The 16,894-nt window shown below is 36.5% G+C and overlaps 1 protein-coding gene across 1 annotated transcript; it reads left to right on the forward strand.

The window, feature by feature from the left end:
• The first annotated feature begins 2,892 nt into the window (after positions 1 to 2,892).
• Positions 2,893 to 12,682, forward strand: LOC119422899 (stromal cell-derived factor 1). Its single transcript, XM_037690309.1, has 4 exons — positions 2,893 to 3,013; positions 4,992 to 5,109; positions 8,346 to 8,429; positions 12,634 to 12,682. The coding sequence occupies exons 1-4, from the start codon at positions 2,947 to 2,949 to the stop codon at positions 12,671 to 12,673; spliced, it is 309 nt and encodes a 102-aa protein (XP_037546237.1). The 5' UTR covers positions 2,893 to 2,946; the 3' UTR covers positions 12,674 to 12,682.
• Positions 12,683 to 16,894: the final 4,212 nt, after the last annotated feature.

Below are 16,894 nucleotides of genomic sequence, written 5' to 3' on the forward strand. Positions count from 1 at the left end.
CATTGAACCTCGAGGACTCATTTACAAGAGAGTACTGATTTAAACAAAGAACACAGACGAGGTACACACAACAACAGAAAATCACATAAAAGCATATAAAATGAAAAAAAATTGAAGAAATTATATTTAAAAAATCATAAATCAGCTATTATATATATATATATATATATATATATATATATATATATATATATATATATATAATCAGTTAATGGAAGAGGTAAAACTAACAAAGATATATTAAAAACATCCTTGTATGCACATCTTTATAATGTCGGATGTAAACTGGAAATTAAACTGTTTCCACAGTACTTGTGTATTAAAACATAAAAAAATATTAACTCTGTGTAAAACAGAGCTTTGTTCCCAGATACGTCGTGTTTCATCTCCTCGCTAACGGCCTGCGGAGTGGATGAATCTGCGGCAGACTGAAAACTACCTCTCAGGTTTATAGTCGGCAGCAGGCCTGAGACCTGCGGAGGCTCTCAGCACGCTTCACTGGTTTGGGCCTGTAAACTGAAGAGGGGGGGGGGGAAGAGTATGAATTGATGAGCGGTCCTTAGCAGAGTGTGGTTTATTCCTGATGAGGAGGGAGGTTAAATCAACACCAACTACATCGACATGGAGTTCACGCACAAAGAGGTGTTTTTAGTTTCTTCTTCATTTAATTTGATGAATTCAGAGCGACCAAACAAAGGTGGACAAACTTTGTATAACAGCCCACATGCGCACACGCATGCTCAGGCACGTACACTCAAGATGTTCCAGACGGCTCCATCAAGATGGAGCTGGAAGCTCACCATCAGATCAAGTATTTGTGAAACGTGAAGAATCTCATGTGTTTCTTCAAGCGCTTTTATTCACTGCAGAAGTCCGTCCAGCTGTTTTATTTGCTTTTAAGCTCATACAATATTAAATAAGTTCTGCTCGATCAACAAACACCTGAAGCTGTTTCACTCTTAAATTTGTTTTAATCTCAATATTTCATTCACTCTGTGAGCAGTTCTTTCACTATGGTGATGATAATATTTTAACATAATTTTAAATGAGAAATAAATAATAATTTGAGGTTTAAATAAAAACTTAAAAAATAGGAACATGTGGTGTTAAACTAAATATTTTTCAGCTGACACTTATTTATTTGCATGTCCTGCACACATTTTGCATTTTGTGAATTCTATCTTTGTGTTTTTTCACATTAGATCAGCCTCTGCTGACTTTCTATAAGAATCTGTTGAGACTGTAAATAAACAATTCACCAAACCTTCTGTTTTAAGGCTTTATCAAACGATCAGACCTGGACTTTTTAGAGATTTGTTTAAAAAGAAACATTTTCATTCTGAAGCAGCAACTTATCTAAACCATTTCTTCCTGTGCAGGTTCTTTATCTTGCCACTGTATCATAAAACAAAACAACGTTCACGTCACTGACACAAAAAAAACTCCAAGATTTTTGATATGTCTCGTAGAATTAGTTTTTTTTTCTCTTATTTTAGCCTCAAAATGATATATGGTCTTTAAATTTATAAAAACTGGTTTAGATGTTCATGATTTTGACTGCAGAACATGCAAACCTCAGCCAAAAGAAGTACCGTAATTTTTGCCATATAAATCACCCTTTTTGCCTAAATTAGCATGACTGCGACTTATACGGCAAAGCAATGCGTCTATGTTTTTTCTTCCCATATTTATAAGACAATTTTTGGTTGAGAGCTGATTTAATTCATTCTGACATGGAAAAATTTGAACACTGTCATTTTCAGCCACTAGAGGGCGCTTGAGTAATATTGCAAGTCAAGTGTCTCATTAATAGGTAAAAGTGGCTATTAATGAGATGTTCGGCTTGCCATACAGAGCAACCTTTGTCTCGCTCTGGAACTCCTGGAGCGAACGTCAAATCAGCTGCATTTCTCCGCACCGCCCATGCGAAATGCAGCTGATTTGACCATTAAAGTGCATTTATTAAGGAAAAGTTCAACTGAGACACACCTTTGCTATAATGTCGAGCAAACAAATTGTTTTTATGTGTTAATCTTGTTAAATTCTTGTTAAAGTTCTCCTGTGCACACTCCCGCGGCCCCCATGCAACCAATCGATTTTTGGCACAACACCGGCCCACATTTTCAGGTTGTCGGCGTTGACGCATAACAAACGTGTCAGCGGGTAATAATAGATGTGACTTTTACAACGAAACGACATATTTATGTTTTTTTTTTTGCCACTTTATTTGACATATTAGGACTGATGCGACTTATATGGCAGTGCAATGTTTACGGTGGAAAGTACGGTAGTCTGTAGAGTCTAAAGAAATCAATTTTGAGCTCAGAACAGCTTTTTCTGTCTCCTAATTATGGTACAAACAATCAGCCCTAATGGTTTCATCACAGAGCAGACAAAGAACAGTCCCGTAGAGCCAATTAAAGACATGAAGCATGTGTCGAGGAGGGGAGCAGAGTCAGAGGACAGGGAGTCATCGAGGTGCAGAGAAGGATTCTGTGTCCGAGCAAACAATAAGACAACATCTAGAACAATATTAGTCCAACAGCAGGGAGCTCTGCCTCTCACAGTGGGCTGTGATTGACTGCTTGAACTGTAATCCATGTGTGTGTCCCTGTGTGTGGCAGAAAGAGGCAAAGATGGAAGGACAAGATAGAAGACAGAAGAAGACAAAAAACACAACAAGAGGTGACGAAGCAGCAAAACTAAAAGAAAAAGATTCCTCTTTCTCCTTGATTCCCAGCCAATACATTTACAATTGAGGAAGTCTGCCTCCTCCTCTCCTCCCATGCTGGGACCCCCACCTCTCCCTCCTGAGAAAGTGGAACTCCCCCCTCCTTCACTCTCCCTCCCATCCAAAGCTTTAAGAGAGGGCAGAGCGAGGCTGACGGCCACAGTTGTTCGCTGGATTGTAACAGACAGAGAAGCAGCTCTCCTCCTGCAGCCTCCATGGACGTGAAGCTGCTGGTCCTGATGGCTCTGATGGCCATCGCCACACATGGTCCAACCGCAGAGGGTGAGCTCAAAATGCAAATGTTTTAATTTAGCAACGTTACAGGCATTATAATGTTTTAAATTAACAAATGTAACTGAAATGCTTTAATCTTTTAAAGCGTTTTTATTGTGAATGTGCAAAACTTTCCTATTTTTGGATTCAGTTTGAAGGTGGGAAAACGTGTGTCCAGTCAGTTATGAAGAAGTTTACATGCACTCAAATTTATTTAATTAAGGCATAACTTTATTATGTTTTTAAAGGGTTTATATATTGAGCTGTAAAACCGTGTGTGGTTGTCGATTTTCACTTGTTGCAGACAACTCGGGTTTGTTTTCAATGTAAACGCCCATTTCAAATTCATTTAACTTTTTTATTTTTATTTTTCTATTGAAACCTTTATTTTACCATTAAGAAATCCATTGAGATTATTAATCTCTTTTAAAAGGATGTCCTGGGAAAAGCTGTATTTACACAAGTTAGTCTCATTGAGTCACACACTCATTTACAAGAGAGAACTGTTTTAGACAAAGAACACAGATGAGGTACAGACAATCACATAAAAGCATATAAAATAAAAATAAATAGAAACAAGCTATATTGTAAAACAATATAAATACTAAAAACAAGAATATGTCTGCAAAGAATTAATCAAAAATCAATTAATCCATTATTTAACTTGAGATGTATAACAATTATGCTTTTCTCCTTCTTGAATTTAATACTTTTACTATTTTTGTTTTATATTCATAGTTTATTTTTGAACATTTCACCCAAGTAGTTTTATATAAGAGAGATCTAAAATCTGTTAAACATACAGTACGTTTGAAGAAAAAGGCAGAAGACAATGCGCATTTCTGAAACAAAGGGAACATCAGAATTTTTATTAATCCCAGTGTTTACTATTTTTGGCTAAATTATTTTGTCAGAGATTTATATCTAGTTGAGTCTAACAGTTTATCCTTGTATAATGTAAATTCATTAAAATCTCCAAAAATAAATGCTGAGCTGCCTTCTCAGTGACCCCACATCAATCTGTGTGTTAACCCTAACAGGCTGCAGCGCCGCCTGCACCATGCACAGTTTGTTGTTTCAACCCCACTGAGAGCTCATGTGCATGTGCATGTTTGTCCTCTCTCTTTGCTTTCTTATAATCACTTTCTAATTAGGGCTAAGAAGTGAGGAGGTGATAGGAGTTTAGCCCCAGAACTGCATGCAGCATAATAATCCCCTCGTTTGCATTAGAAAAGGCCCTGAATGGGTGCGAGTCATTAGGCTGATATTACCGAGGATTTATCCATTTGTGGAAGAACATTTGTCTTTTCTTTATTTAGAACGTGCACATCAACAGTTGAGCGTCAAACGCCAGAGCATCAATCTGCTGTGATGTTCATTTATCTGTGCAGGAAATGCAAAAGAAAATGAAACGGCCTGAAAAATGTTAAGCCTATGAAAGTTTTCGTCACTTCTTTAGGCGTTTTTGAAAAAAGCAGCAGAAATAGGAAAGGGGTCGCCCTTTTACATCTTTTGTGACTTCTTTTAAACACAATTTCCTCTAAAGCTGAGCGAACTTTGTTCTAAAAAGGTTTTTTTTTTAAGAAGCATCTGAAGTGGTTGCACTTTGCTCCTCATGCATCCATGGAGGCGCAGGGGGGATTTGTAACCATATATAAGAATGCACTCGAGTTGATTTGGCTGCCGAGGCCGTCTCAGCTGCATCACACCCTTCTCCTTTCGAGTGGCTGCATGGGCTCAAAGTATGTGCATGCATGTGTGTGTGGAGGAGAATAATCTCTTTTTAATTGACGTGCATTTTTATGCATGAAGTAGGTGCACCTTAAATTACTTTAGATGTGTTTCATGTAAAAGGTAAGCTCTCCTCTCGGGCGTTTCAGCTTTAAAGAAGCATCTTGTTATTCTGGAGTCAGTGAGAGATTTTTACTGGTGGTTGAAGGTGCCTGAGCTGGTTGTGAAGTTTTTCTCGTGTGCTGTTTTCTTGCAGCCAAGCCCATCAGTCTGATCGAGCGGTGCTGGTGTCGCTCCACGCTCAACACCGTTCCTCAGCGCTCCATCAAGGAGCTCAAGTTTCTACACACACCAAACTGCCCCTTCCAAGTCATGTAAGTCATCGCTTCCAGCTCCGGTTGATTATTGTTTAATGTCACGATTCATGTCTGAGCTGATCATTTTTATTCTTTGTATTTTAGTGATTTTTTTTTTTTTCGGACTATGTAAACCAAAAATGTCGTTTCACCAAAAAAAAAAAAAAAAAAGACATTTTTTTTTAAATGTGTTTATAAAAACGGGGCAAAAAGATGGATCAAATGCTTTTAAACGTGAAATTTTCAAAAAGTTTTAATATTTTAGCTGGTTCTTTGTTTTAATAGGCTCTTATGGCTGACACTAACTCATGCCTGATCAGCTGAATGGGAATAAAATTGAATTAAATTAAATAAAAAAAACCACATTTTGACTTTAATGCCATCCCAAACGAATTAAAAGTGTTGGTAAACTTGACCAGCTGATCTCACATTTCATGATTTATTCTCAAGCTGTTAATTTCACTTCATTTTCAAACTTGAAACAGACAAAGTGTAAATATCCATCTCTTTCCCTGAATGAAAACAGCAGAGAGGAAAGCACCAGAGCTCAAGCAGGCGTGAAGGAGGCAATAATCTAAGAGTCAAAATCATTCTTTGCATTCCCGTTGACCTTTTTGTCTCTTATCCTACTTCTACACACCTGAAACTGCTCAGCATGTAACGTCACCGCTCTGGAACATATTAATCTCATCAGTTGTTGTAGATAACTGGACAGCCAAAGCCTCGCAGCCAAAGACAACAGTTGTAGGGTCTCCATCACAAAAAAGAGAGGCAGGATAAAAGGTCAAAAGGTCAAAGAGGACCAGCTGCTCTCTGGCCAGGCCACAAACTTTCAGAAAACCCAAAAGAGGAGTCAAGAAGTCATTCAGGGAAAAATTTGCAGATTGTTGCTCCATCAAAGCACCTTGTATCCCCATATCTCGTGTGTCTCACCGTGTGCCCTCATCCTTTACCCCCGACTCGTGCCCCCACCCCCCCAGCCCGCTGTTAATTTAAACTTGCTGTGAAGTAATTACTACCTGCTGTTCGTGGGCCTCCGGTTCTCAAATTCCAACCAAATCAATCAGAGTTTGGTCTTTCAGTGCCACCCAGACAGATAAACAGGATGAAGGGAGACGCATCAAACTGCTTCCGAATGGATGAGATGCCACTCGCTAATAAACTGGGGGGGGGGGGGGGACAGCATCCCTGGAGGAAAAACAAACACAGATCTGGTTACGGAGGTGCTTAGTTTTCTGGATCATTTTAGTTTGAAGGATTTGGGACGGATGTTCCTGAGGCGCTCATTTAAGCTCAAGGCCCATTTGTTCATGGCTAACGAGTAAACGGGTTGAGGAGAGATGGAAGTGGTGAGTTAAAGATATGAAGCTGGAGCAGAACGCAGTGAAGAGGGGAGCAGCTTGAGCTGCTCAGGAATGTATTTAATTTACAGCTGTGTGACAGAAAGACTGAGGGAGGAGGAAAAGAGCTGTGAGGAGCTACACCTCTGAGCTGTTAACTCACATACACAAACTTTTACCAAAGAGGTGTGATGGCCACATGTTTGGAGGGGTTCAAAACATCACTGCCTGTTACACCCCCCCACCCCCCCACCCATTGTCCCATCAGATCTGAAACTCACCCACTGGTGTCTGAATACAAAAACAAGTATCATAATAATCTTGCTCACTCCACCACCAAGTCAGACGTTACTAAAAGGCCAGCATGCAGATGTGCCTGCAGCTGCTGCAGCATGTGAACACAGTTAAGTACAAGAGAAGGGAAATTATTTACCAATTTTTAATTTATTATTGGGAAAATGTGCTTTTGTGGTCCCAAAATGTTGCCCGTTTTCTGTTGAACAGTGAAAGTGTTGCATCAAAAGTCCATAAAAAAACAACTGTAAAAAAAAAAAAAAAAAAAAAAATCATAAATGAAAAATAGATGTTTTTATTTTTTAATTCATATATTATTATTTTCAAGAAAATTGTATGGAGTTTTAAAAAAGAATTGAAATTTTAATCTATAAAAAAAAAGATCTAATGTGATGTATCAGTGCAGAATGTTCATGAAAACGACCTGAATAATTAAATGAGCTGTTTGTGGACACATTAAAGATGATTAAAAAAATAAGAATAACAAATTCAATCAAAAGGATAATTACCAAGAAAAAAACTCCAATTGAATCACTTGAAAGACTTGAGGATGTTCAAGTTTCCTAAAGCTTCGGGCTGAATCAGTTCGCTGCACACTGAACCAAACAGGAGGCTGCGGTGCTTGTTGGATGCTACAGGAAAAATCTGACCAGGAAATAATAAAACATGGATATTTTTATATTATTCTGCTTTTTTGCTGCTTCTTTTACTGTAATGGATTAAAACAAAGAAGAATGTTCTCAAGCAAAGTTGGTTACTCAGACTTAAATAAAATTTGAGTAAAAACTTTAATTTTTTATTTACCGACTCTCTTTCAGCAGAACAGTGGCAGGAAGCATAAAAGTGCGGGAATTTATTAAAGACAGAAATGATGTATCGCATAAAACTGGCCAGCAGTAAGTCCAGTTCGAAAGTCCACTAAAAATCTTTGGGGGGAAATAAACTGCTGTAAGAGAACTTATATTATCTGGAATAAATAATTAAATAAATAAAGACATAACAGTGAGAGAAACACTAAAAGTGTATTTGGTACAGAGGTCATCATCTTTTAAGCATATTTTCACTTTATAGATTTATCTCCCAAAGAAGATGGGATATCATTTTTACAACAGGTTTAAAAATATAGTGTTCAGGGAGTATTAGTTTCAGGACATTTGACTTGGGAACAGAATTTTATTTTTTTATTTTTGCATTATTGTGTAAAATTTTCAGCACAATTGTAAAAGACACAAAGCATGAACCTAAATGAGTTCCTCTACTTAAAATGTTACGTTGTATTATGGTTGCTAAGAGGTTTTGTGTTGGTTTGATTGAGCACTCAGACAATAAATTAGATTCAGTCCCAGTATAATGTACACCATCACCAGATGTTGAGAGGCCCCGAAGTATAAATATCCCCCAGTGATGTCCTTGGATCTGATATATTCTATGTGCGTTTGGATGAAACTCAATTTTCCTCTTCATCTCTGCTGCTTCAGCTTCATATAAACATCAGAGCGAGGGCAGAAACTGGAAAATTAAAAAAAAAAGTCTATCTGCATGTCTAACAGGAATGATCACATAAAGTCTCCCTCAGGAAACGGATGTAATTAATTTCTAATTTGACTTTTTCTCCCACAGTGCTAAGCTGAAGAGCAACAGAGAAGTTTGCATCAACCCAGAGACCAAGTGGCTGCAGCAGTACTTGAAGAACGCCGTCAACAAGTAAGAAAAACCCCCCATCGCTCTTTTTATTCACAAACACTGGCTTTTCACTCTGTAGACTGCTGACAGTGAAATAACTACCACTAAGGATGATCAAAGGTAAATATTTTATCTGCATGTTTCTTTTTCAAATAATCTACAAGGTTTCGCCCACGTTTCATCACATCATGGTTCGATGTCGGTTTATTTTTTATACACTATAGTAAGATGGTTTTTAATTTTATGCATTTTTCATTACTTTCACCACTAGATGCACATCAGCAATACAGCTGTTATGGTTGGGAGGAAACTGCTCAAACTGCTTTTGACTAATTTTAAATTATTTTACATTACGGTATTTTCCGGCGTATAAGTCGCGTCAGTAAAAAAAAAAAAAAAAGCATCATGAAGAGGGAAAAAAAACATATATAAGTCGCTTCGGCGTACAAGTCACATTTATTATGCGTCACTGCTGATACGTCGTGTTTATTATGTGTTTATTTAATGATCAAAACAGTTTCATTTCGCCTGGGTGGTGCGGCGCCATCCATCCATCCATCCATCCATCACTGCCAAAGCAGCTAGCTCTCCAGTGTTCCTCCGCCTGCACCAGCTGAGTGAAGCAAGCTTGCATGGGAGGACTCGCTGTTGCAGGTCTTAGAAATTTAAAGCGTCAGTCAAAATTGCATTATGAATATGGAAAAAAAATGTATATAAGTCGTTTGGACGTATAAGTCGCAGGACTGACAAATCTATGCAAACTCTGTGACTTATACGCCGGAAAGTACGATATTTAAGATAAGAACTTTATTGATCCCGTAGGAAATTGTTGTGCCAGAGTTTCAATACAAAGGAACATACACAAGGAATCACACAAGATATAAAACATACCAGAGAAAATAGTAAAAATACCAACAAGTAAGTGCTAAACAGGTCAGGTGCAGACAGAAACATTAAAGTGTTTATTGTAGTACAGGATTAATTTTATGTGTAGAAAAGGGTGAGGAGTTGAAAAGTTTGATAGCCACAGGGAGGAAGAACTTCCTGTGGCGTTCTGTGGAGCACCTCGGTGGTCTCAGTCTACGACTGAAGGTGCTGCGGTGAGAGTCCAGTTATTTTGCTGTTATAATGACAAAGTTCCCGTCATAACTCAAGGTGATTACCTCAAATGCTGCAAATCAGGATCCCAAAACAACATAAACACCTAGTGCTTTGTGAAAAATAAAAAAAAGAAGGTGTCTGCAAGGCATTTAGAAAAATCTAGATGAAAAAAATCCTAAAGGTGTTAAAAACTGTGAGTGTCAAAGAAGCAAAGACGTGCAGTTACCGTATTTTTCGCCGTATAAATCGCACCATTTTGCATAATTTGCAAGACCTGCGACTTATACACCGAAGTGACTAATATGAGTTTTGTTCCCCCCATATTAATTAAATGTTTGGCTAAGATCTGATGATTTCATTCATTCTGATGTGAAAAATATTAAACATTACTATTTCCACCTGGCCCTTGAGCCTTACGGCAAGCCAAGTTTCTCATTAATAGGTAAAAGTGACTATTAATGAAATTGGTTGCAACTGAGACACACCTTTGCTATAATTTCAAGCAAACAAATAATTGTTTTTAAGTGTTAATCTTGCTAAATTCTTGTTAAAGTCCTCCCGTGCATGCTCCTGCGGCCACCATTTTGGCATCCAATCGATTTTTGGCACAACACCGGCCCATGTTTCCGGGTGGTCAGCAGTGATGCATAACAAATGCGACGCGTCAACAGTGACACATAATAGATGCGACTTATAATACGAAGCAACTTATTTATGTTTTTTCCCACTTTATTAGACATTTTTGGACTGATGCGACTTATACGGTGGAAAATATGGTACATGCATTCATCCTTTGCTTCCCATTTCCAGAATCTCTGCAAACACTTGTCAAACTGGATATTCAGCACAGTACTGAAAAATATGTATAAGTAACGTTAAGGGCATCTGAATAGAAATTGTGCAGTAAATCTTTGTGTTTTCTGTCTCAGAGTGATTCATTGGGAGTTACAAATGCCCTTATTAACCCAAAAGAGACTAATAAAGCTTTATAAATTGCATTTTTCCATACTTCCTGTAGATTTTAGTAGATTTCAAATTTCAGTTTTGCGGTTGAACTTTAAGCAAAACATTTCCAGTGAAGCAGAGTCAAGAACGCATTGGAATTCTCAAGCTTTATCTTTCAAGTTTGACTTTTTTGAACGAATCCCAAAAGGTTCAAACTTTGCCCCGACACAAATGCCCTGCAAGGCAGGAGGATCTTTTAGGTCTGACATGTTTTCACAAATATTCTGAAGGGATCTCAGAATAAAGTGCAAAGAAGGCAGAACGTGATGGAAAACATGTGATGAAGGCTTTCTGGACTTTGTGCAAGGGATCTGGCGGATTAAACCCAGTAAAAAGTCAACTCTGGTAGACCACAATTGTGCTCGCCCATCAAACAGTCTCTGGAAAGCCTAAAGAGTTGCATGCAGTTTGTTTAGGCTTAGAATAAGAAACGTTAAAACGGGCATTATAGATGAAACGTGACAATACATTTAATCAACACTTGATATTTTCTTTATGTTTGAGCTCCAAAAACATGTTTCCTGATTCTATATCTTTGTTTTATTTATTTACACACAAAAAAAAACCCCACATCAATGTACTATAATACTTAAAAAATTAAAACTTACATTTACCTCGGAACATCTGGGTTACTTCTTTTTTATGTTTTTTTCTTTTCTTATTCTTCTTATTCCCTCCATTTTATAAAGACTGATTTATCCAAAAACGGTCAGGCTTGAATATTTTTTTAAACCTTTATTCTTCCACGAAGAAATCCATTGAGATTATTAATCTCTTTTACAAGGATGTTCTGGACAATATGCAAGGTGCAAACAAGTCGTTCCAATACAGCAACACAGTCTTAAGAATAGTAACAGTAACATTAAAATATTTACAACAAAACATCTGGTAATAAGACATAAAAGACGATGCAAGTTTTAAAAAATAATCACAATTTAAGACACTTAAACGTTACAGGTGCAAGATGTGACTAAAACCTCAGACCGTTTTTGTTTAAAACTACTGATAAATAAAGGAATAAAAGACTCCAACCTCAACTTAAGTTGCAGATCATTCCAAGACCAGTGGCTGAAATAGGACAAACTCATCTTTCCTGTCTCTGTGTGCACAAAGGGTACATTAAACCACAGCCCTGGTCCTGAGACTGTGTTCTGGAGTGAAATCAACTTTGAGTTGATGTATGATGGTAATTTTCCTAAAAGGGCTTTGTATATGAAAATATACCAGTGTTTCTTCCTTTGAATATTGAGTGAAGTAAATCCAGCATGGGCATATAAAGTACAACGGTGAGTCCTAAAGGATGAACCTGTTGTACAGTATACCTCAGAGCAGCTTGGTAAATAGAGTCCAGTTTATCTAAGGTAGTGAGGAAGACAAATCTATAGATTGTGTTTTCATAGTCCAGCTGTGATAAAAACAAACTTACTACAAGCCACTTAAAGGCAGAAATATATATAAAAAAACATGATTTCAGTCTATACAAAAAACAGTAAATTTGAGCGTTTTGATAAAATATCTAATATGATGTTTAAAATTAAGATCTTTATCCAGCCAAATACCAAGATATTTGTATGTGTCTACAAATTCTATATCATCTTTCAGTGTTTTAATAGAAGGAATGGTTGCCCTAGATTTATGGGAAAACAACATATAGTATTTTTTTTTAACTATAAGGCACACTTAAAAATCCTTTAATTTCCTCAAAAATCAACAGTGAGCCTTATAATCAGTTGTGCCTTTTGTATTAATTCTGGTTGTGCTCACTGACCTCAAACCGATTTTATGTGGTACAACTGAACAATGTTGCGTTATTGTGAATGAGTTGAATAAAGTTGAACTTATCTGTTTCATTTTGCTTAATGCGCCTTATAGTCTGAAAAATACGAGAACTACAGTGTTGCTAGCATTTAGGATTAAATTTGAATCACAATTAGACTGGGAAGTAAACATGCACACGCTTCAAAATCTTTTTATTTATTTAACAAGTCTTTCCAACAAAACCAACTAAAAACATCTGAATTAAGTGAATGCTTGCATCAAAATGTCATAAAAACTTTGTCATTTGGTCAACCTGAAGAGCACAAATAAAACATTTTCATCTTTATGTCTGAATCTCCAGGGTTAAAAAGTCCAAAAGACGCAACAACCAGAAGAACTAAACCCAAGGAGTGTCGAGCATTCTTCAGATCTGAGCTGAAATCCCAGGTCAGACCTCTGTGCCTCCTCGCCACTGCGTTGGATGTTTGCAAACAAGCTCTCTACGGACTGCTTGCAGAAGCAGAGCCTCATCCAAACCATCTGCAGCACCACCGCTGGTCTTTCTGAACATCCAAGCAGTCACCTCCTCTACCTATACAAGCACCAAATGCAATTCTTTTGGAATAACGGGACGCGTGTTGAACATATGAGCTGAGAGACTAACCAAACAGGAAGTGTGTTTGTGGCGTACATGCACTAACTCTGATTCTGTGCCTTCTAGAAGACTTTTTATGTCCTTTTTTTTTTAATTTCCCAGCTGTAAAAACATGAACCTTATGTCAGTTCAGTTTCAAATACAAGCTGCTGACTCTGGGAAACTTCTTGCCTCATTGTGAGCTTCGTATATTATCTGTTGGTCAAATGAAGAAGTGTTCAATTTGCAAACACCAAAGGAAATTCTGTGGTCACGTCCTTGGGACTTGCACTGAGCACGCTTTTACACTTAGCACAGCCAAAGTTTTCACTTCCTCCTCCGTCACTCATATCACCTGCTTATTCTTCATCGCCACATCATAAAAGTCTCCCACTTTTCTTCTTGGCATTCTAATGTGTGGGTTTTCCAAACATAAATGCAAAAAAAAAGCTTCTGTTGATTTGAGGCGAATGCGCCATTCCTTCTTGATTGAGGGTGATGAGACAAACTACAGGAACGAGCCGGAGCGTTTGAATTTATTTGTTCATTAGGACTCGGTTCTGGCATCACTTTAAGGTCAAAACAGAGGAAACGTATGTAAACTGTAAAAAGAAACGAGCAAGGATTTCATGTACATTCACGACAGGGGGCAAAGCCATTTAGATAATTGTATTTTGGTTCTGTTTGTGCAAGAATGAACGAGGGATTGAATCACTTTTTAATTCAAAGGACATTTGCCACACAGGGAGAAAAAATTCCATTTGTGCAACTTTTTTTGTTGTTGTTGCACGTTTTAGATTCATAACCTTGATTGAGCATGAGAAGAACATAAAGTACACATTTTTTAGTCAGTAAATAATTAATCATTTATAGTGAAGCTCTTTTGAAGTGTGGTTCTATTGAACAATTATGAGTAATTAACATCTTACCTGTTGGAGACGACTGGAGAAATAGTCTTATTTTAACCAGACTGATAAATCCAAATCACTTTCTACCATTTTGAACTAACCTCATTCTCAGAAATTTTAGAAAAAAATTTGAGCAAATGCTATTTTATAAACCTTTACATCGCCATTGATTTTATATTACACAGTTATCCCAGCAGATTATTATCACTTCCTGGCCTGGATGCACCAAAGTGCTGCAGCTACTAACTGATGTCACCATTTGTGCTAAAAAAAAATAACCAGAACATTTCATTTATATAACTGTATATTTTCAGATTGATGGTCGTGTAAAGATTTATGAAGCCCGTTTTGCATAAACTGCAATGCAAGCGTTTAGATTAGAGTTTTCTAAAGACGGCAGGAATCCACTTTGTTCTTGGCCGCGCTCAGGTGAGCAGATCTCTCATCAGTCTGGTCAAAATTAAACTGTACTTCTTTAAACTAAGGCCATTCAAATAACAATCTACACCAAGATGTTAAAACTACACTTCAAAAGATCTGAACTATCCCTTTAAGAAACAACTTTACCTCAAAGGGCAAAAAGTCCACGTTGATTTACTGTAAAACGGGGTTTAGTAAGACAGAGACGGTAAAGGTTGAGCTGCGCATGGGATCAAAAATGCAATTTTTTTACACCAACACCTGTCCTTAGTAGGAATTAAAAGCTAAATATTGTCTGAAATAGCTGAAAGATTATTGTCACAAAAGGACTATTCACAGTGGCAAAGGGAGTATTTTTAATTATCCATTTATATATATATATATATATCTTTGTGCCACTGTATTATCAAATGTCTTTTAAATGTTTTTTTATTATTATTTTATACAGTACGTTTAATCTCACTCATTATTTTTATAAAATGTACAGTAGCTACTAAATGAAGGTTGTTTCATAAAACGCAGTATTAAACCTCAACACTAAACATTCAGTTTTCAATTGTTTTTTATTTGTTCAACGATAAATAACATATGTCTTGTTCGGTAACATTATCAAAGTGTGACAACATGAATATGTCAAACCAATGTGGAGTATTTTTTAATTCGTGTTTCTTAACCACAGTCAGACAGAGTGAAATACATTATAATTTAGAAAGTCTGTTAATCCAAGCGGCTGAAAAACAAAGCTGTTATTGGTTTCATGAGCCCAGAAACAATCCAGCTCAGGCCTCAAACCACCGAACAATCCAGTTTTTTACAGTTTTATTTTAGGCGATGTGTGATGTGTCACAGAGCTGCTGAGTCGAGACAGAGCAGAAAATAATCAAATAAAAACTGTTGAGATCCGAGCGACCAGCATGTGCTTTCAATCTGGACACTTGCAGTAGGATTTTTTATTTTATTGTTTTACTCAAACACCCAAATACAACATTAAGTCTGGCTTCTATCAAACCTTTTTAAGTAAATGGTTGAGCTTTATTTCATTTTATTTTCTGGTTTTGTTATAATGACTGGGTGGTTACTGGTGATAATCATCAGTTTGCAACAAATGGTGCAATAATCCTATAAAATTTCATTAATGTCATAGATTTTAGCAGCATGCAACTATACTAATTTATTTAAACTCATAGCTAAATAAACTAAAATAAAAATGCAATCACAAATGCCTAATTTTTTTTTATTATTATGAAATGTTTTGACTTTGGGGTATTGTGTCAATCTAGTTCTTTTTTTTTTCCCAAGTTGAATTTAACAATTATCGAATAACATGAAAAATATAATGCACAGCAATAAAACTTTAAATGTTTATTTCACACGGGTTTTTTTGTTCCTTAGATTCATATAGTTTTATTCACAGGATTCAAGTGATGATATCTGAGCATTTACTGTGACTAAAATGTACCAGCCAAATACGCAAATACTTTTACCATGGTGTAAATACACTGATTAAGTGAGTTTTTGTGTCCAGGATTAAAACAAAATACACTTTAAGTCTTTCTCTCCTTTAGCGTTTGGATAAATTAACCAAAGTAGTTGTTTGTTGGACCCAGAACAATGTGAATTTACAGTTCCTTTTGAGGCAGCTCTGTCACATATTCTATAAATAAATGATGAATTACTTTGTTTCCTCTCTGCTTGTAAACCAAGAGACAGTATTTTAATGTTTCTGCTCATTTTTTTTAAATAAAGGATTTAAAATTTTACATGTTTACTCTGTGTGTTTTATCCTTTAAAGGAATTCAAGTTAACATTTTTTTTAATTTTATCTAAAGCTGTAATTTGTGACTTTCGACCAGTAAGGCTAAATAAATCCAAATCAATTTAAAGAAACGCTTGAAAAACATAAAAAGGCCTTGAAGTTATTTTAGATTGGGATCATTAAGGAATGAGACAAAAATGTAGGCATTTTGGTAAAACCTTGAAAATAGCATCATTATGTGTAATCACATGCGATATCACTCAATCTTACACTCAGAGTATGTGTTGTGAATGACTCTCTGCAACTATTAACTTTTAGCTCAATATTTGTCAAACTTACCAAGTTAAAGCTATTTAGACATTCAAAGATTACTCTCTGAATGTTCCATTCAAATCCATCCAGTGGATCATGAGATTTTCTGCTAACAGAGTTGACTCCAAATAGCTAAGCGTTAAATTTTGAATTAAGGTCTAATGCAATTGGCTGGAGCTCAGAATGTGTCTTGGGGATCAGTCTCAGCTACCACCACACCAAATTTTACAACCTCACTTCAGACAAATGTGGGTCGTTGAGTAAAATGTAAATAAAACGGAATGCAAGAATTTCCAAATTCTATAAATCCATATTCTATTTACAGGAGGACAGTAAATGTATCAAATGTTGAAACAAAGAAGTTGTATTGTTTTTAGGCTAAATAAAGATACCTTTGAATCTGATGGCAGCAACACATCTCAAAACGTTTGGTACAGAGGCAACAAAAAGCTCTAAAAGTAATAAGTAACATCAAAGTTCATGCTCAATAATCCAGGTACAAAAATCCAACAAAGTTCAATCAGGTCATCTGTACTGTTTCTTGTTGTTGTTGTTGTTGTTGTTGTTGTTGTTGTTGTTGTTGTTGTTGTTG

Source organism: Nematolebias whitei, chromosome 16 (genome assembly GCF_014905685.2).
Source record: "Nematolebias whitei isolate Nwh7 chromosome 16, NemWhi1, whole genome shotgun sequence".
In the NCBI taxonomy this organism is placed as follows: Eukaryota; Metazoa; Chordata; class Actinopteri; order Cyprinodontiformes; family Rivulidae; genus Nematolebias; species Nematolebias whitei.

Bases quoted from the DNA above. Each gene is read 5' to 3' on its own strand.
- LOC119422899 (XM_037690309.1), top strand. From the start codon at position 2,947: ATGGACGTGAAGCTGCTGGTCCTGATGGCTCTGATGGCCATCGCCACA. The intron at 5,110-8,345 runs GTAAGTCATCGC...TTTCTCCCACAG, and splicing joins AACTGCCCCTTCCAAGTCAT to TGCTAAGCTGAAGAGCAACA. The intron at 8,430-12,633 runs GTAAGAAAAACC...CTGAATCTCCAG, and splicing joins TTGAAGAACGCCGTCAACAA to GGTTAAAAAGTCCAAAAGAC.